At 40.9% G+C, this 20,909-nt stretch overlaps 1 protein-coding gene across 8 annotated transcripts in view; it reads left to right on the forward strand.

Annotated features, from left to right (window-relative positions):
• Window positions 1-20,909, forward strand: part of TBC1D1 (TBC1 domain family member 1) — a 224,040-nt gene that overhangs the window by 119,370 nt on the left and 83,761 nt on the right. For 3 of the 8 annotated variants that reach the window (XM_031941268.1, XM_031941269.1, XM_031941270.1), the window contains 6 exons: window positions 5,669-5,779; window positions 12,284-12,412; window positions 13,350-13,541; window positions 16,307-16,587; window positions 18,860-19,021; window positions 19,595-19,714. In XM_031941268.1, coding sequence (XP_031797128.1) covers window positions 5,669-5,779; window positions 12,284-12,412; window positions 13,350-13,541; window positions 16,307-16,587; window positions 18,860-19,021; window positions 19,595-19,714 — 995 coding nt within the window. The remainder of the gene's footprint in view (window positions 1-5,668; window positions 5,780-12,283; window positions 12,413-13,349; window positions 13,542-16,306; window positions 16,588-18,859; window positions 19,022-19,594; window positions 19,715-20,909) is intronic. The other 5 variants (XM_031941272.1, XM_031941273.1, XM_031941274.1 and 2 more) reach the window with 5 other exon arrangements.

Raw genomic sequence — 20,909 nt, forward strand, 5'->3', positions numbered from 1 at the left:
TACATAGAATGGGTACAAAAAAAGTCAGCATTATCTCAGAATAATCACAAAATGCATATACCTAAATGCATTCTTCATCAAATTATTTATAAAGCAGTCAACTTATTGAGCAGCTTATTATAAAACCTGTTTAATTAGATGTTTTTTTCCTTGGCGCACGACCGTTGGCCTATTAAAAAGAGAATGGACAAGCCAGGAATCAAATCTGCTTTCTCATGCCAGTAGCAGGATGCTTTGCTTTGAATCTGCCCATTTTTACTTCCCAGTAAATGTTGTTCTGTATTCAGTCACCACAAACATCAAAGAGTGATGCTCTTTTCATATTTAGGTGGCTTGATTTTTGTTGTCTTGGTTCTTTTGTCTGTCTCCACCATTAGATTATCATTAGATATGTGTAGAAAAACATGTCCTCTATTGCACGTTTTTTAACCTACATTGGATTGATTGCTGTCTAGGGAGGAGGGAGATGGCAGGGAGGGAGAACAGTTTGGAACACAAGAATTTGCAAGGGTGAATGTATTTTTTGCAAGTATTTTGAAAAATCAAAAGCTATTATTATTATTTTTCAAAAAGACCCTAAAAAAGCCAAATATGTACTTTAACATTCCTGTTCAGGATTGATTCTGGGTAGCTGCAGAGCTTTGATATTTTTCTTATTATTCCTCCCCCAGGACACACACGCTCCCTTAGGGTTCTTGGCTTTCCTGTTTTTCCTCCTAATTCCGTTGGCTCCCTGTCCCCCTCCAGATTCATTATTTTCTACTGTGATGCATCTGTGATGCTTCTGCCACGTGCCTCCCTATCTTTTCCTGTCATTTTTCTTGGGGGTGACCCCCCTGTACCCTCCTCATGTGCAGTCAGTCCTACAGCCGGTGAGCTCTTTCAGCTCACCATATGTATTCTGTGTTGCGCATTGTAGGTGAGGACCCACGCTTGTCTTTGGGACTCAGAGAGCTCAGCCCAACCAGGTTATGCGGGGCTCGGGTTCCCTGCTACTTTTCCTTCCTAACATCTTTGGGGCCGTGTCCAACTTTGACATCAGAGACCAATAGCTGAATCCTAAATACTTCACCCACGTGGTGGACTGGAAAGTCTTCTGACGTCTCCTCACCTGAGTCGGGCTCCTTTCTTTAGGCATTTGAAGTCCTTTCTGCCAGGATGACCAAGGATTAGAGTTAGAACTGGGGAGGGACTTGGGATCGTTTGCAGCTGCGGTCCAAATGAGACGATTCAGTTCCAATGGCCTTGTGATGGAGAGAGCCATCTACGCCCACAGAGAGGACTGTGGGGACTGAGCCTGGATCACAACATTCTCACTCTTTTTGTTGTTCGCTTGCATTTGTTTTCAGGGCAAACAAGCACTTCTGACGCAGGAGTGTTTAGCCTCCTCCCCTAAGTATAGGGAGCCAAAATAAAGATTGACTCTACAAACAACTGGCACATTCAGGAATTGTTTCTGGGTACTCTAAAGCACCTGTCCCCCAAAAGTCTTTAACAGAAGGTGTAATGTTGACCAGCGCTGAAACGTGAGGACTCAGGAAGGGTCCGGACGCCAGGTCTGATCAGTGTGACGAGCCCGGGTTAGTCCTGTGTCCCGTACTTAACGGCCCGTGGGATCTTGGCTCTTAAGTCACCAAAGCTCTGCAGGCCTCTGGCTCAGATGAGGCAGCTAGACTTCATGACTCCTCACAACTCTTCTAGCACTCAGTGGGATCTTCCCACTTTTTGGAGCTTTTTAGAAGAGCATATTATTATGACTTTTTTTTTTTTAAATTGAACTTTAATTTAAACTTGAATTTAAATTTAAATTCAAAATTTAAAAAATTTGAATCCAAAAAATTTGGATTTTTGATTGTGTGGAAACGCTGAACTCTGTTGTTCTTTGTGGTTAGCTTGATAAGAGTCAGCTTTTACTCATTTTTTTTGTAGTTGCGGCATTATCTGATGTGACCTTTCAGAAGGAGCCTGAGAGCCTGCTTTTGATTTTTAGAGAATCTCTTTTTATAGTGTCTTGACTAATTTTTGCTCTCAGATTTTTCTTGCTTTGAAATTTATTTGAAATGACTAGGCATTGAGGAGGGGGGAAAATGTCTTTCACCTGTTGTACTAATTTTTTCCCCTTGTTGAAATAATGGCCAGGAGAGTATTTTTTTCCTCTGAAATGTGATACTGCTTTATAAGCGTAGATCTGCGTTGCAGGGTCGGCAAGAGGTACAATAGTACTTTTGCCCACTTCTAGATGCTTCTCAGTTCCTTTCCCCTTTCCATTTGCTTCTTATTCTTTGGAGAAGCGGGGGGACTAGGACTTTGATTCCTCCAGTTTACTCATCTTGGAAAAGAGACACTCAGAATGAGCTCTGAGCTAACAGCTGCCCAGTCACAGGCTACAAGACAAAGCTGCAAATGTAAAACGTGGAAGGAAATCCTCTCCATTGGGAGTAAGGCTGGGGAGTGTTTGACAATTTTTCCCTTTTAAGCAATAACCATTAATCATAGATCTTAGAGTCAGAAAGGCAGTAGATCATCTTGTCCAGTCTCCTTGGAAGGAAAAATAGCTCAGCCCAGCGACTTATTACAGTAGTAATAAATATGGCCCCTCTGGGACTCCCACGAGGTTCCCCAAACTCTTAACATAAGGGCTCTTTCCATTCCACCATACTGTTACGTTGAAGGAAGAAAACAAATGGGAGATTTAGATTCATATGAATTCTGATTCCTGCATGTAAAATTCTGGGAGTCATTTTTTTTCCCCTAAGGCTAAATGGGACCCAGATATCAAAGATTATTAAAAGTTGCTTGGAGTGTCTGCCAACCATGATCTTTTTCTCTTTCCTTCTGTATCATCTCCTAAGGCTGTGTGTATCACTCCACGATAAAGTCAGAATCACAAGATTTTGGAGCTGAAAAGAAACCTAGGAATGACCCAGACCAGGAGCCTCAGAAAAGGTTGGCTTGGTCAAGGTCACCTAGCAATTGAACAGCAGATCTACAGAATGGGAATACTTTAAGAAGAGATTTAGTCTCTTCAAAAGAGAGTTGGTGTTTTTTAAAGGAAATAGCATATGTTTTAACAGAAAATATTAGTTACATTTATGGTCATTGAACCAGATTTTTAGCTTGTTGGGACAATGATCAAAATCAACATCAAATTAGTTTAGATATGAGAAGACGACTGGGGACAATGGAAAGGTCAGGCAAACTCTTTCTTGTTGCTAAAAATGTCAGAAATTGGTGAAGTGGGGGGGAAAAAAGTATGTTGACCATCACCATTTTCTGTGGAAGTTTAACCAGTGTAATCAGTCAGACAGTTCTATTTATTGGAAGATAACAATTCAGTATGTGTAAAGCAAGCTATATACAGTATATCCAATATACATTGGAGATAATTACGAGGGAAGAAACTGGCTTTAGAAGGATATGGGGAAGGTTTCCTATAGAAGGTGGGATTTTATTTGGAATTGTCAGGAAGCCAGAGAGGTCAGTGGTCTGAGGGGAGGAAGGACAGAGTATTCCAGGAATGGGATATGTCAGAGAGAATGCTTGGAGACAGGAGATGGAGCTCTTGTTCATGGATGGCCAGGAGGCCAGTGCATAAGGCCATCTCCACAGTAGAGTCTGAAACGGTTCAGAAGCCTCTCTCCAAGCCAGCAAATACTCTGCCTCCTTGCCAAATGGAGAGAGATGACCAATAAAAGCAGTGATATTTTAGAACTTAAATTCTGTTGCTAAATATTTAGAAGATGAGAGTGGAAATTTATGATCAGTTTTCTATCACAGAATGTTAAGAACAGGGGAAGGGAGCATTCATAAATACTTAACTAACGGTAATCATTCCAAAAACATTTATTGATAAAGTAGAAAAGGAGTACAACAGACTAAAAATGGAACAGATCTGTCAGTTTTCATTACTGAGAACTCTGTTATTGGACAATAATACTACAAAAGTATTTTTAAGTAAATTTTTATTAATCTCTTTTGTTATTTCATACCACTAGAATTTCTTCCAATATTCCTCCCCTTTCCCTCTCCCAGTCATACGGCTGATGTCTTAATGTGCTAATAGGGGGAAGAAAAGCTTATGCATTCTTTTTTATATTAGTATTCTTCTAGTAATACTATATGGCTGTAAGTATTGGGATACTCTTCTGTCTCAAAGAAATTTATGGTGACTCCCAGAGGGCAATGTGAAAGGATGTGCAGACCTGTAACGTTTTATTGTGTACATGGCCCAAAAGGTATTATCTAGGAAATGTCTGATTGTAAAAAGAGGTTGGATACCCTAAAGACAAAAGCAAGGGATGATGGCAGGTGGGCAGCTCAAATGTTAGAAGGCCTGAAACAGCAGCACTTAACCGGGGCTTGTAAACTTCTCATAAAAATATTTGGATAACTATTTCGGTATAATTGGTTTTCTCCATAATCCTAAGTATTTTCCAAATTTAAAAGCATCGTCTGAAAACGGGGTTCACAAGCTCCCCCACACTCTCAAAGGATTCCTCAATACAAAAAAAGCTTGTGAACCCCTGGCCTAAAGGAAGGTGCCCAGAGTTTTTGAGGAATCCTCCTTGGAGGGCACAGGGAGAATGAGGGGTGTTGTTGTTCTGAATGGCGGAGTTTTGTGCCATGAAATTGCAGAGAATATTTCAAGCCTGCTGGTTGTGACTACCAAATTCCATTTGCTGACTAAATGTCATAGCAATTTTCATGGCAAAAGTTAATTCATAACCTATTTTAAAGTTCATATGATAGTGTAACTGAACACTTTTTAGATTCTTCTTGTATTGAGCTTTTGGAGGAAATTTAAGAATAGATTATTGAGGTACCTCAGAACTGAAATAATGTTTCCTGGCTTTATAGCATCTCTGGAGAATTTGTGCCTATTTCTTGTAGATGTGGGGGTGGGGGATCACTTGGTATTGAGTTTATGATATACTGTGGTTCAAGGCTTCCGGAGTGCTTATACAGCGTTTTTCTTCTATTAAATAAAAATTGTATATGAAATGCTTTGAGATAGTTTTGGACAGTGAAAAAAATTGATCAGCTGGAGTTGGGAGATTTGGGTTTAGAGTTTGCTGTTAGCATTTGGATCTCCGGAGAGGTCACAGAAGCACTCTCGTTCTCAGTTTCCTCATCTATAAAGTGAGGGGCTTGGACTAGCTGGCCCCCGAGGTGCCCTGGGCCTCTTTCAGTCTTTGACCCCGTGGTTCTGGTTGGCGGATTCTGGCAGGAAAGTCTTGGCCCCGGGCGTGAGGAGACCTGAGCTGCTCCCACTGACTGGTTGCTGGGGGACTTTGGAGAAATGGCTCCGTCTCTACAGGTCATTTTCCTCCTCTGGACAAGGGTATTGGACTCTGATTTCTTCTGTTAACTGAATTCCTTGATTCTTTAAGTTAAAGAAAACAGGATTTAAAAGGAAAAAAAATTCAATTTCCCTATGTCATCCTTGGGCCATTGAACTCTGCCTGTAACTACAGAGTAGAACGCTGTCATGATGATGATGATGATGATAATAGTTACTAGTCTACACATTTAGAATCATTAGTGCCACCTAGTGATGTGATCGGGGAAAATCACCTCAGTTCCATGAGGGTTGTTGGATGTTTAGTTAAAAATAAAACAGAGTTCTTATCAATTTCTTTTTCGTTTGTTTGTTTGTTATTTCTTGAAGAAAATAAGACCAAGAAATGAGCAAAAGGAGAATGAACTGGTTATTTCTTTCCTGAGGTGCTTATATGAAGAAAAGCAAAAAGACCACGTTCATATTGGGGAAGGAAAACAGGTATGAATCTTTGCTTTTCTGTTAAACTTCACGAGGACAACGGACGAATGGAATGAAATTCCTTTTCATATATCATACATTTTGATGTTTCAAAATAGCATTTATTAGTACAAATAGTATGGAGGTAACGATCAGAAAAGGAAATTGTTGCCAGCTCAGTCGTAAGAGTCAGTTGACTATCATTTATTAAGTGCCTGATATTTTTCTCAGGGATGGGTCCATAAAGACAAAAACGATCAGTCTCTGACGTTAAGAAACTTATATTCTATCACAAAAGACCATATGCACACTTAAAAGGCAAACACAGAATGTGGGGGAAATTCAAGGAAGGTCTCAAGTAACGGGGAGTGTTCCGATTGAACTTTGAAAGAAATGGGGAATTTTAAGAAGTGGAACTGAAGAGAGAAGTACATTTCTAATAGCACGAATGGGGAAGTGGCTTGGGTTGTAGCGTGTTGGGCTAGAAGTAATAAGATTGGCATCAGTTTATGCTGTCTGCCACAATCCTTTTCCTGTTTTGTGCATTAATTTTCATGAATTCAAGAAGGGATTTGCCGTTGCATGGGTATAGTCTGGAGAACTGGAATGGATGTAGAGACATCTTTTAAGTCCAGTCCCCTATTTTTTTTATTCCGTTTTTAAAGGTTTTTTTGATTTCTTTCTTTTTTAATACTATAGTCATTCTCATCTGGTATGACACCCCAGGCTGGTTGCAAAGGAAAAAAGTCATAGAGTCCAGGAGGTTGTAGGGTTTCTAGCGAGGGATGGAAGTGTACTATGTCCTCTCTCAGTTGGGTCTGAGAGTGGTCCTTGTAATTACTTTGGAATTCAACTGCCTTTTGATGTCTCATTTACATTATTATAGTCAGGGGCAGGTCTAGAGCACCAGAAAGATTCATCTTCAGGAGTTCCCATCCAGCCTCAGACATTTACTGGCTGAGAAGGCAATAGCAAATGACTCTAATATTTTTGCCAAGAAAACCCCAAAGTGGTTCACTAAGAATCAATCATGAGTGAAACAATCGAACAAGTCATTGTTCCCAATGCACAGTTAGCACCAGACAGTCTGGATCCGCTTTAAAGATCTTCCTACGTGTCTCTGAAATCCTCATATTTGCTTTTTTTTTTTTTTTTTTTTTTTTTTTGTGGCAGTGAAATAAATCTTCAGTCACGCATGTATCTTATGGTGTGTCCAGTCATTCCCCAGTGAACGTGCATCCACAATATTCCTAGTTTTTGCTCCAACAAAAGGGCTGTTTTTAATGTTTTGGCACATTTTTGTCTTGGACCCCATGATATTGATGCACGGTAGTAGGTTCACTGAGTCAAAGGGTATAAATAATTTAGTGACTTTTCTCAAATAATTAGAAATTATTTTCCTGAACAATTGAACCAGTAATTTATAGAATCACCAAGCGTCTCAAGAGTCCCTAATCTTGTTGCATCTTCTCCAATATTGTCTTTTCCCATCTTTATTATCTTTATTTTGGGAACATCACTTTTATTTAGAAATGAATGCATAGGGAGGTGACTATAGGTGACAAATCCAGAAATAAAGAGTTGAACCCAATTCATCTACAAGGAAAAATGGGAAACATTCTGGATTTGGGGACATGAGACTTGTATTTAAAAACCTCCCTTTGTTATTTACTACCAATATGAAAAGCACCGCTTCTAGAAACAGAGGATCTAAATTCAAATTCTGCCCCTTATGCAGAGCCCTGGGCACCACGTGACCCTGGGCAGGCCAATCTATTTTTCTTGGTCTCAGTTTCCTCATCTGTAAAATTACGGGATGAGGAATAAATATATCGAGTTCTTCCTTGCTACCACAAAACACATTCATGCCTCCCCATCCTTTTAAAAAGCTTCACTAGAGCAGACCTGGCTCACTAGCTACTGTCTCTTTATCTCTCTTCCCTTTTCCAGTTAAACTCATTGAAAAAACTGTCCACACTTATTGCCTCCACTTCTGCTCCTTTTACTTTTTTTCTACATCCTCTGCAATCTGGCTTTTAACCTCTAACCTTTTAAATGAAATTGCTCTCTCAGGTTGCCAAAACAAACCCAGGAACTTTATGAACAAAGTTCTAAAAACAAAATTAAATTTAAATAATTGGAGAAATGTTAATTGTTCATGGGTAGGCGGAGTCAATATAATAAAAATGACAATTATACCCAACTAATTTATACAATGTCATCTAACTACGTAGAGTGATTGTGGAGCTGTCCAAAATCAAAGTAGCGCCCTGTCGGCGTGATCAAGGGGGGGACCACGCGGGTTCAGTAGTTACTGTAGAGAGAGTAGGGTAGACCCAAGGATTTTAAGGAACGTAGCCCGAAGGGACCCCACCAGCCGACATTGGATTCATGATGTCATTCAGAATGAGTGAGCAGTGTGTGTTGTGGGAGTCTCAAAGGAGAGGTGCTAAAGGGTGAGCTTGGGAGAGTTTGATGGACTCAGTGGGCAGGCAACAAAGATCATTCTGACATTATTTCTGAATTTGCCCTTGCTTTTTCTCCTTTAGAGAGCGTTGGGGTAGTGAGGAGGAAGTGTACAATATAGCAAACACGAGACAGATGATTAATTTCCTAGAAAGAGTACTTTCCTCCCTCAATTCAAAATCTCCTAAGTGGTTTTTGCTGTAGCAATGTAGTTTTTCTTCATATCAAGCTAAATATGGTAAGTGCTTTTTGTTAAAATAAAATTTGTTCTTTTAGTTGGAGCTCAGGATTAGGGCTTAGATTTTTTCTCCTTGAAGCAATTAGATAAATGAATTGCCTTAGGGACCTGAAGACTCTTATTGTCTGACTAAAAAAAAGAAAAGCGTCTAGTTTTTATATCAACTCCTACTTCTTTTTAGATTTTTGTCTTTCAGCCAGTATTTCCCATAAAGAGTAAAAGAATCCATAGAATTTTTTACAGCTATCTTATGAAAACTCTGTGTTTTTGAAGGCAATTAGACTATCTCAACTTAGTGGGTAAAGAAAGTACATAATATGTATACATATATATTGGATCTCACATGTATTTCGACATATTTAACATGTTTTGGAGTACCTGCCAACTAGGGGAGGGAGTGGGGGAAGGAGGGGAAAATGTGCAACAAAAGATTATATAAGGATCAATGTTGGAAAAATTACCCAGGCATATGCTTTGTAAATAAAAAACTTTAATAATAATAATAAAAAAAAGAAAATACATATTAGTATTAGAATCAAATAAAGCCTTGCCCCTGAGGCCTATTTGTAGGGAATTTCTTTCTACTCCCTTCTCTCTCCAGGCCAGACAGGCACTTGTTAAAACTAAATATGCTTGTAAAATAAGAAAAATAAGCAAAAGTGGAGTTTTAAAAAAATATTAAATGTTTTACCAGTTGTATGTTGATAATTTTTAGTATTCATTTTTATGAGATTTTGACTTCCAGATTTTTTTCTTCTCCTCCCACCCCTCTTCCTAAAATGTTCAAGAATTTGATATAGGTCATATATATACAATTATGTAAACCGTGTTTCCATTAGTCACAATTGTAAAAGAGGAAAGGGATCAAAAGAAAAACCCCACAAAGAATTAAAATGAAAAATACATACTTTGATCCGAATTCAGAGTCCATCAGTTCTTTATGTGGGTATGGATAGCATTGTCCTTCCTGAGTCCTTTATACTTGGGGATCATCATATTTCTGAGAACTGCTTCAATCAAAGTGGATCATCACACAATGTTGATGGATGCTGTACAGTCCTGATTCTGCTCATTTCAAAAAAGTGGAAATTTCTTGCACTTTTATTGAGCTTAACTTAATAATGGAGGAAATGGCTTTGAAAGGATATATTCATTCATTAATTCATCAAATATGTACTAGGGATCTGGCATTCTTGAACTTTCTATTTAAAAAAATTAGTTTGCTATTTCAGCATATAATTGGTTTCCTTTTATTACCACATATTTTATTTTACACTTTAAAAAAATTAATTACAGCAGCTAAGTTGTACAATGGGTAGGGCACCAAGCAGACCTGAGGTGAAATTCAGATTTGGATGTGTAACTAAATTTTAAAATTTTGGCTACTGTGTGATACAGGGCAGGTCATTTAACTTGTTTGCTGCAGTGTCCTCATCTGTAAAATGGTGATAAGAATAAACGCATCTGCCTCTCGGGCTTGAAGAGAGATTTATAAAGTTTAGCAGAGTGCCTTTTGCATAATAGATACCTGTGTAAAGGCTGGCTATTGTAGCTGCAGCTGCTGCTCTTTGGAGTACTACTACCGCTGCTCCTCTTGCTGTTCTTACTATTACTGCTGCTGCTCTTCCTACTATCACAACTGCTGCTGCTCCTACTGTTCTACTACTGCTGCTGCTGCTGTTCTTACTATTACAACTGCTGATGTTTACTACTGTCCTACCACTGCTTCTGCTGTTGTTACTACTACTATTGCTGCTGTTGCTGTTTCAGGCTTCTCTACCGCCTCTGCTCCTAAGAAAGATCAGGTTTAGAGGGGGATGTGAGGACAGCTTTCATTGTATGTAGGGAAGGGCCGTAGTGATTTGAGGTGCTCATGTAACTCTGTTCTAGGACATATTGGTTAAACCTGGATGAAGGCCAGGTTTCTAAGTCATCCACAGATGCCATAACTTGCTTGGGAGAGAATGAGATGACCAAAGTAAAGATTGCAGAGAAAGAAGAGGTACAAGAATACGTCATCTTTTTTTGACATGTTTCAAGTTTTTTACATCGCCTTCCTTTCATATATCCCTCTCCTTCCCCCCTACATTGAGGCCATCCCTTAAAGCAGAGATTTTTAATTTCTGTTATGTCATGCACTCCCCTCCAATAGTCCAAGAAAGACTAGGACCCTTTTTAGTGTCATGTTTTTTAATGCATAAAATAAAATACATAGGATTGCTGGGGAAAGAAATTATATTGAAATATACTTGAAAAATATTTATTTATTTATTTTGAAAAAATTGAAATTTGAAAAAAAAATTGTTTTAAATACCAGAGAGCTTAGATTTACAACTTGTGCAACCAAAGAAGAGAAGACAAGAAATCTTTTGTGGATTAGCATTTTTAATTAAATGCTTTTGTATCCATCCAGAAGCATACATTACACATTTACTGGGAGTAGAATCTTAGGTTTAGACTTTGAAAGGATCCGTATGTACTTTAGCTTTCTAAATTTATAGATGACAAAACTGAAGGGACTTGTGTGCAAGATCCAACAGATAGTGAGGAAAGAAGAGAGCTGTGATTCAAAACCAGGACCTCTAGGCCCAAATTCAGTTTTCTTTTCACACCACTGGACGACTACTTATTTTAGAGATCTCAGCCTTTTAAAAGAGTGTGACTAGGGAATGGTCACTTGAGGGTACAAATTTTAAAAAATTCTAAAGTTAAGGGTTTTTTTTTCTCAGAAAAATCTAAAATATTTAACTACTTGGCATTGGCTAATGGCTAAGGAATATCAAATTATGTTCAATGAAAGTAATAAATACTTAAAAAAAAAAAACGAGTAGTGGCAAGAAACTGGAAACTGAGTGGCTACTCATCAGTTGGAGAATGGCTGAATAAGTTATGGTATAGGAATGCTATGGAATATTGATGTTCTGTAAGAAGTGACCAGAGAGATTTCAGAGAGACTTGAAGAGAATTATATGAACTGATGCTAAGTGAAATGAACAGGAAATCATTGTACATGGCAACAATAATTTATACAGTGATCAGTTCTGATGGACGTGGCTCTTTTCAACATTGAGATGATTCAAACCAATTCCAAATGTTCAGTGAAGAGAGCCATCTACACCCAGAGAGAGAACCATGGGAACAGAGTGTGGAACACAACAGAGCATTCTCACTCTCTCTGTTGTGTACTTGCATTTTGCTTTTTTTCCAGTTTTTTTTTTCTTCTTGATTCGAATTTTCTTGTGCAGCAAGATAACTGCATAACTATGTATACATATATTGGATTTAACCCACTTTAACATATTTAACACATACTGAACTATCTGCCATCTGGGTAGGGGGTGGGGGAAGAAGGGGATAATTTGGAACAGAAGTTTTGCAAGGGGTCAATGTTGAAAAATTACCCATGCATATGTTTTGTAAATAAAAAGCTTTAGTAAAAAAAAAAATAAATGAAAAAAAAAAAAGCATTTTGGGAAACAGAACAATTGAGAACGAGGTGTTTTTAGGTGGCCAAATCAGTGTTTCTGATTCTAGTTTCAGAGTAAATTATCACTTCTCTTTAAAAATCTAATTAGCTGAAAGATTCCTGTCCACAGCTTGTCTAGTATTCTTTATCTTAAACTTAATGGAGCATCCATAACAACTTTCAAAGGAGAGATTATTTTCTGAGAAATATATATTAAGCCCAGTGAAGAATGAAGATTCTCCTTCCTTGTTGTAGAGAATTTAATTTGATCGGAGAAGCTCTACCCTGGAGATTTTTTAAATGTGCAGGTGTGCACAGATTAATCTTTAACTCACTTTTCTCTCTCCATTTGTAGGCATCACAGATTGCAGCGGAGACTGTCCGAAATGAATTGCCAAGTAGTGCCGCTCGGTTTAGGCTTGACATGCTGAAAAGTAAAGCAAAGAGGTCGTTGACTGAATCCTTAGAAAGTATATTATCCCGGGTAAGCATATTAGTTTTGACTTGTTTTTTATATCAAAACAGTTTCGAGGGTGAATGAAAAGGATTATTATGTTTTATTTAATCTAAATTCATCATGTGTAGTAGTGACCACTAAAACAATCAGAAGTCTGAAAGAAGGAAAACATTGATTTCTTTTTCATAAGAATAAGTAATAGAACTGAAAATGACTTTGAAAATAAAAAGAATTCCTAATTGATGGGTACCATTATATATTGTAAACCTGTAATAATTGGCTTTTAGCCTTAATTTATGAGAAAATGCATATGATGTTGAGAAGTGGGCTAATTTTAATGAGAAACTGGGAGAATTTGACTGCTCTTGTCTCCTGGGACAAAGAGACTCATTCATCTACACCAGATCATTCTGCCGCCAGCAGTCTATGCAAAAGAATCTCTTCTCCCCCAGCCTGCTTATGTAAGCCACCCAGATAGGAAGGTCTTCATTCTTTAATCAGAATTAAACTTTCCTAATTGGGTGGGGTCCTGCCCAAGACTGAGGATAAAGTTTACACAGTCTCCTCATCAGCCCTTCCGAGGCTGCCCTGGCCCAATCTCCAACTGGGCAAAAATCCCTGGGTCCCTACCCCCTTACACGAGCGGTTGATTATTGATAATCATTTCCCTCACTTTGATGCACAAAGATCTGAGTTTGAATTGTGCCAGTACTTATTAGCTATGTGAAACCCTGGGAAATTGTGACCTCAATTTCTTCATCTGTAAAATGGAGACCATAATAGCGCCTTCCTCACTCAGTTGTTGTGAGGAGCAAAAAAGCTTCTGTTGTTATGACCGCTTGTTGGGTCAGTTGGCTGGCATTGTTCTGGGCATTTTAAATGGCATTAAATGAAGGAGTTTTGAAAGGTTCTTCTTTGAGAAACACGTCGCACATCATCATTCCCCTTGCTTTTCTTCTTGTAGGGCAGTAAAGCTAGAGGGTTGCCGGAGCCTTCTGGGAGTGTGGATCTGGACAGCTCGGGTTCGAGTACATTCAGCAACGCCAGTAAAGTAAGCCCCTTCCCTGTGGCGGGACCTTCACAAGTAATCAGCCCATGTGCACTGGGGCCTGCAGTGTCTGAGCAGCGGGCTGTGGATTTTTACCCCCACACAGAGGTGTGTTTGTGTGTGTGTGTGTGTGTGTGTGTGTGTGTGTGTGTACCTGAAGCTTCTGCACTTTTTGTATTTAACCAAGGAGAATTCTCAAAGGCTTCTGTTACATAAACAAAAACTTGGACATTAAGAACAGATGGCTGTGCCCTCAACAAGCAAACAAATGAGATCACAGTTTAGATAATCCAGATCTAATCTAGCAGATGGTAGCAATGTATTCTTCCCACCAGAGGGATTCTGCCATCTTTGAAATAACTGAAAAACCTCCAGAAATGGGGTGTGGATTCCTATTAATGCCTCACTGCCATTCATACTCTGAATGTTATGATGAACATAATTAACGTTAAATAGCAAATCAAAGCCATAGCTTAGCTCGAGGCATCTGCTGCCAGGAATATTGTGATTGCAAACCAATGATTTCATCCCGTTTAGTTGGTGCTTTCTCTGGTTCCCCGGGTCTGTGGGCGCCTTTGGAGCCTGGCTGTCCCTTGTGGAGCTAAACTGGGAGCTGGTGGCCTCGCCTTGCCCCACCCCTGGGCACAAGCAGTGGATGCCTTGCCCCCCACCCCTGGGCACAAGCAGTGGAAGATTTTTGCCTCTAACACCCTGCAGGGCCAGCAGAATTCTTCGGGGCCCAGAGGGCACCATCCCTGAGAGACTGGTACATCTCCACCCCAGGGTGCCCGTTGGAGCCCTCTGACTGTCGAGATGAGGACAGTTTCCTGGGCAGAAGTCTTTTGAATCTAGATTAACAGTTGAATGCAGGGAACCTTTGAGGAGACCTTGTTCCTTTCTCTTTCCCACTCCAGACTTCGGAGTATGTGCAAAGCTCACACTTTTAGCCCTCCAGCCCTTTTTTGTGTATTTGTCTCTTCCAATTTTCTCTTTCTCTTTTTTGCTTCGCATGCCAGATTTATACATGACCTCAAAGATAGTAAGGACTCTTAAAGGGAGGTCAGCCAGAGGCACTGGCTGAAAAGAACCTGGCCTTCTCAATGGCTTGAGTTGGAAAATGAGGTTTTTATAAGAAGAATCACTTGAATTCTAGTTATTCTGGTTTGATGAATGTATTTTTTCCTTATCATTAAGTCGTAAGTAATTAGCTGAATCTAGTGGATTTTTTTTTTTTTTTTTTTTTTTGTGGTTTGTTTGGACTCTTGTCTCACATTTACTAACTGTGAGACTTTGGAGCTCGATCCCTTGACCTCTCTAACTAAACCTCAGTTTCCTCATTTGTAAAATGGGGAACACTATAAACCCTTAGCTGAAATCAGATCATGTATTTAAGAGTATTTAAGCAAATCTTAAAATGCTGTGTAAGTATTTAAAAACTATGATGCTGATGACATTATTGGTGATAACATTTTAAGATTTATTTTAACTTAAAAGTTTCTCTGAAGCATAGGGTGTTTGGATGGTATTTTCGTATAATGCTTCAAAGAATTAATGATGAAAAGCCTTTCTTGGGTAACAGGTGTGTAGGGTAGTTAATGCAGCATAGGAAAACAAATGAAAGCTGAAAATGTGGAGGATCCTTTTCCTCCTGAGGATGAACCCAGCCTTTTCCAAACAGCACAAAAAGAATTTTCTTACATCTTAAGTAGAACTTGGAACGCTCCAACAGCACAAAGTAATTTTCTTATATATTAAGTGGAACTTGGAACACTCCTTTCTTGGGATGGTACATTGACTGGCTCGTCCTTTGCAGCTGTTCAGGGTTGATTTTCATGTTTTGATTGAGTCTTGGTTGTTTTTAATGCCTTGATTCAGAAAGCATAGATAATACAATATTATTTAGCTCATCATTGGAAAGGAGTGAGTGCCTACTCTACATCCAGCACCATTGGAGGATGTGAGGAATTGGCCCCAGTGTTATATTCTTGAGGGGAAATGTAATAAATGTTGATTAAATTGACTTGAATCTCTAGGCACGGGTTCAACATTACAGTATTTCCCTAAATCATATGTAAAGATCCCGAGGATCTGCTGCATATTGGCCTAGAAAATCACATTGTAACATCTGTTTTATGGTATTTTTCTCTATTTTGTTATTTCTCAGTTAAATTTTAATTTGGATAATTTTGACATTTCTGGTCTAGGAGGTGACATGGGTAGGAGGGACATGGCTTGATAGTTGGTTTAAACAGTGGAATTTCTTCATAGGATAATTTCTTCTATGTCATAAAGGTCCAATTTATTTCCAAAGACCGGTGCCTGCAGTTTTATGTAATACAGTTGTATAGCACACTCTTCCTTCTTCAAGATAGTGGTATAGAACATTTCCCCCAGGGCTTTGGTTCATATACAGTAAAACTTAGGATACTGCTATAGATTCCCTTATTTTGGGGGAGGGAGGAGGTTCATTCAGTGTCATTGAGGGTTTTCATTTCATTCAGACCTCTGATTTCATCAGCTCGAGAAGTTCCCAAGTGAAAAAACTTCCTCCTGCACTCCAAGAAGCAGCAGTTCTTCCATTTAAAAGTGCATGAGGAGTTTGCACCGGCCCAGGGACTAGTCTCCAGCCTGGTCTCGGCCTCTATAATTAGAGAGGCATTCATGGTGTGGTTCGAACCAGCCCAGGACTGGCTTTCAGCCTGGCCTCGGCCTCTGTAAATATAGAGAGAGGTGTTGATGGCGTGGCTTGTGCCAGCCCAGGACCGACCTCCGGCCTAGTCTCGGCCTCTCTAGTTAGAAAGGCACTTGTGGCGTGGGTGGGCTGATAGGGTCCTTTCTCACAGGGCATTCTCTTGCTGCTGCTTCCCTGCCAGGAGCTGTCTGTGGGTGAAAAAGAGACTCTTCCGCTCCCAGAAGGTTCCTTCCAGCACCTGGAATCCTCGGTCGATCTCTCCAGCGACTCTGAGAGCCCCTTGACCGAAGAGGCAGCCGAGCCGTCCCCCCGGCAGGACTTTCGCAGGCGGGCCAACACTCTGAGTCACTACCCTCTGGAGGCCCAGGTGTCCCCGGAGCCCCCCGAGGCATCCCCGGGGACTGCCCAGAGGAGACTTATGAGGTACCACTCAGTGGGCACAGAGACTCCTCATGAACCAAAGTAAGATTTATTTAAAAGCCTCCGGTTATTGTGTGTCTGTGGACTGCAGGTATGTTCAAGGCAGGCGGGAAGCCAGGGGGAAGGGGCTCTGTGCGGCCTAGACCCCCCTCCTGACCTTTAGGCCCCAAGGCCCCTGCAGCTCTTCATGGAGGAGCTTGTGGAGCAAGGGCTGCCTTCTCTGCCCCATTCTCCTGGGTAAAAGGACACAGAGCCATGCTTGGCAAACGCTACTCACTTCCCATTGTCCATGCTGGAAGTGCCCGAGAACCTTGAGAGACAGGCCCCCTCAGGTAATGCTGTATGCTTTTGTGTCTGAGGAAAAGTGAACAGAGTAGAATGGAAATGTTTATTTCCAAGTAAAATTATGATGCTTTTTTATATCAGTCGATGCATTTCAGTGTTTTACTGTTAAAAAAAAATTGTGAGGAGGCAGTTAGAGAAGAAAAAAGGACAAAAGTTAGAAAATACCCTTTCGTTGTATGATTTGATACTTGTTCCCCCGAGAGACTAAAAGACTTAGCACATTTTGGTACATACCTGTTGGCCCCACAGAATAAATTTGTCTCATTGGACAAGGCGGTGACCTCGATGCAGCGCCCCCACAACAGTGGCGAGGCGGGCATCGCAAGGTCACAGGCTGTCTGACAGGGTGGAGAGGGCCCTCGCCCTGGATCTGGGCAGGTGTGGCCTTCCCTTCGGCCTCCTTGCCATCTTTACACCGAGAGAATTCAGCTCCAGGAAAGGGGCGAAGACTCAGAGTTTTAGGGAAACCCTCAGGCATCTCATCCAAGCCCCTCGTTTTGCATTGAACCTGAAGTCACCGTACAAATAGTCACTTGCAGATTTCAGATTTGAACCCGGGTCCTTTTGGTTCCAAATCCTGTCCTATTTCTCTTTTCTGTGTTCATTGTTTGGGGGAAAAGGTGGTCTGCGCCACAGCTGGGTAATCTCTTCAAGGCTCCTCCTATGTCTAAAGCTGCATTATTCTCTCAGGCTAGCTTTATTTTTTTCACTTCTAAGTTCCTAGGGAGAGAAAAGTGAGGAAGGAAAGGAAATGTGCTCGTTCTCCTCATCCTTCTGGGCTCCTTATCTGATACTCTGACTCTAGTCAAAGTATCAGGACCAGGTCACTGGTCCTGCCAGCGACCCCGGGAGAGAAGTATCCTGAAAGTCCAGTTTAAAAATAAACCCAAAGGGCAACTAGGGGGCACAGTGGATCGAGCACCAGCCGTGAAGTCAGGAGGACCTGAGTCAAATCTGGTCTCAGACACTTAACACTTCCTGGCTGTGTGACCCTGGGCAAGTCACTTAACCCCAACTGCCTTAGTAAAAACAAACAAAACCCCCAAATATTCCTTACCTTCTAAAATGGTGTGAATCAGTCACTGATGACTGTAGGCGTCCCCATTACTTACCTGATGGGAGCAGGGCCACAGCTACTGCACTGGGATAGACCAGCATGCCGGTAGAGGGATGTTGTCACCCTAGGGATCCCCACAAGCACTTTGGGGAGAAAGTCTCACCTTCCCAGCGTCGTCTCCCCTGCTTCCAAAGACTTCACCATGTAACTGTAACCATAGAAGCGAAGCAGGTCCTAATGCAGCCTTTGTCTCCAAAACTTGCCCATAAGCAGCCTCTCCTCCCTCGCTGCCCCACCCTGTTTCCCCCTGAAACGTTCTTGTGGGCGGATTTCCGGCTCTTCCTCCAGAGCCGCTGTCAACATGCCGGCCTGAGGTGGCAGGAGCCTTGCCCCTTCGCCAGCACAGTGTCCCCTGGCAGAGGGCCCTCGGTGACCAGGAGTCGGCTGCGTGGCTCTCGTCAGTTTATCTCCTCCCTCTGACAAGGCTCCTTATTTACAGCAGGCCGAGCCAAAAGCGCTGCTCTTAGTTCTTTCATGTTCTGCAAATGAGAATTCGGTGTTTGTTGCCTGGAGCCTTGAGCCAGAAACCTGTATTTGAGCACAACTTGGGGGGAGGAGGAGGTGTCACCTCCAGCCGGTGTAGAAAACTATCATAAAGCTGGAAGACTGCTTCCCCCACTTAGTTAACAGACTTTTTCTGTACCTCTTTCTCATTAAAAACTGCTTTGAAAATCCCAGCTATGAAGGGTGGGTGACGGGCAGTGAGAAACATTCAGATACTGGCGCTGGATGGGAACGAGAGAGAAGAAAGCTCACCCGTGTTCTTCCTTTTGTCTGTTTTGTCCTTCCATCGTCCTCTCTTCTTTTTCTCTCCCTTCCTCCCATCCTTTCTCTCTGTTGACTGCTGTCTAGCTTGAACCCACCTGTTGATGAATCTAAAAGCTGTTCAGGTCAGTCTTCGGCTCCTGCTCTCCCACCTCCTCGTCTTAATCCCTCAGCCTCCTCACCCAATTTTTTAAAATGCCTAAAACATAATTCAAGTGGAGAACAGAGTGGGAATGCTGTGCCAAAGAGGTGAGAGCACAAAAATGGAGACGTTTGTTGCCTTTGTTTGAATTAAGCCTAAAGAGAGCTGATGAGTTGCAAAGTGGAGGAATTGTCCATCTCAGAATGACCGGGAACCATGTTTCTTACTGCATTTCAGCCTGTTTATGTTGAGTAATTTGTTTTTAATTAAACAGTAGGAAATGAAGGAAAACGCTTTTTAAAAACAGTTTGTCACCATTTTCCACTGTCATAATGATAACTTGGTGACCTGTCAGACATAGTGTTTATAGTTTCTGAGAAAATTCCTGGTCTGAAGATGACTTTAATACTTTTTCAGCTAAAAGGACAAAGAAATGGGAGATGGGCTATGGCATGTATGTTATTGTTCCACAAATCCCACTTAATCACAGTTGAATTTTTTTTAACTGAAACGTGAAAAAGCAAACGAGATGGGTAAAGTTCTCATTTTCTTGCTTGTTTTATTTATCCTTGCTGGAACTGAAGCTCAGATGCTTTCTCTTAGTTTGAAGCTTTGTATTTTGTGCTTTGTATTTTTACATTTCTTTATCCTAAACTCTACTTTTTCAACTGAACTCTTAGCATCTCCTATCGCAATGCCCTGCGGAAAAAACTTCATTCTTCTTCCTCTGTGCCAAATTTTCTCAAATTTTTGGCTCCTGTAGATGAAAATAACACATCTGACTTTAGGAACACAAAAAGGTAGGGTTCTCTCTGGAGCTATCAAGGCTGGATGTTTTAAAATTTAATGACTGTGTTTGAATGAATTCTGAAAGCTGTCATGGGGGTAGTTACTGGTTTAATATTCTAGTGCAGCTAAATCACTGATAGAAACTATTCTGTATTTCTCTTTTCAGGGTTGATTTTTCCAAATACATTTTACATGCATCTGGGCTCTTCTGCCACCTTAACATCACCAAAGCCAGAGTTTATTCTCACATTATTGTTATAAAATAGCCCCCAACGCTGGCAAAACAAGTTCTTTGGCCCCTTGATATCATTCTTGGATGATGAATTCTGGGTTATCTTTTTAAATTACTGAACCACTGCTTTTTTATTATTTTGTATCCAAAAATTACATGGAACTGCTTACTCTTTGTTGGATGACAAATATCGTAAGGCTGATTCAGGGACGGTTCATCACGTAGCTAAGCTAGATTTGGGAAAGCAAAGACCAAAGAAACAAAACAAAGTCGTCCCCACGCTTGATGAACTTGAGAGAAAGTGGCAGGTGTCTGTGGGGATCCAAAGCAATAGGAGACCAGGTTGAGGACAAGGAGATCCAATGTAAACTAGGGACAGCAAGGACAACTTTGTGGAGGAGATGGCAGCGAGCTGATCTCTGTGCAAGCTTGGGTGGAGGCTTGTGGGTGAGCCCATGAGAATCAACAAGGAAAAAGCAGAGTTTGGGGTGAACGTGGATGATGGTTCGTAGGAATCCATTTTGATGGGAGGTAGAGCTAAGTATGGAAAGGCAGCATCTAGCACGGTGGCTCGTGTATACAGTTAGTGCTTAATATTTGTTGAATTGAATAATGTGAAATAAATTCAAACAAGCCGATTGGAGCTAGATTGTGGTAGAGCTTGGATGCCAAATTAAGAAATAGGTTTTTCACTTACACAGTAGGGAGCTACCAAAAAATTTTGAGCAAAAGGACGCCACGTTCCTATAACTTAGATCTGGCCATTTTTTCTGTTCCAGTTCAAGCGTGCCCTCCTCAGCTCTGTGGGAGAATTACGGGAACGACTTAATTAGTGCCTCTGCTTCGGACCTCTTCCCTCTACAATTCATCCTTCTCTCAGCTGCCCAAAATAAATTCCCCAGGGCTAACAGTTATTGTGGGGAGAGAAAGGATGGAGATTGTTAGCCATTGGGTTGAGGAAGAGCAGGAGAAGG

The sequence above is a fragment of the Sarcophilus harrisii genome, chromosome 6 (genome assembly GCF_902635505.1).
Source record: "Sarcophilus harrisii chromosome 6, mSarHar1.11, whole genome shotgun sequence".
Classification (NCBI taxonomy): domain Eukaryota; kingdom Metazoa; phylum Chordata; class Mammalia; order Dasyuromorphia; family Dasyuridae; genus Sarcophilus; species Sarcophilus harrisii.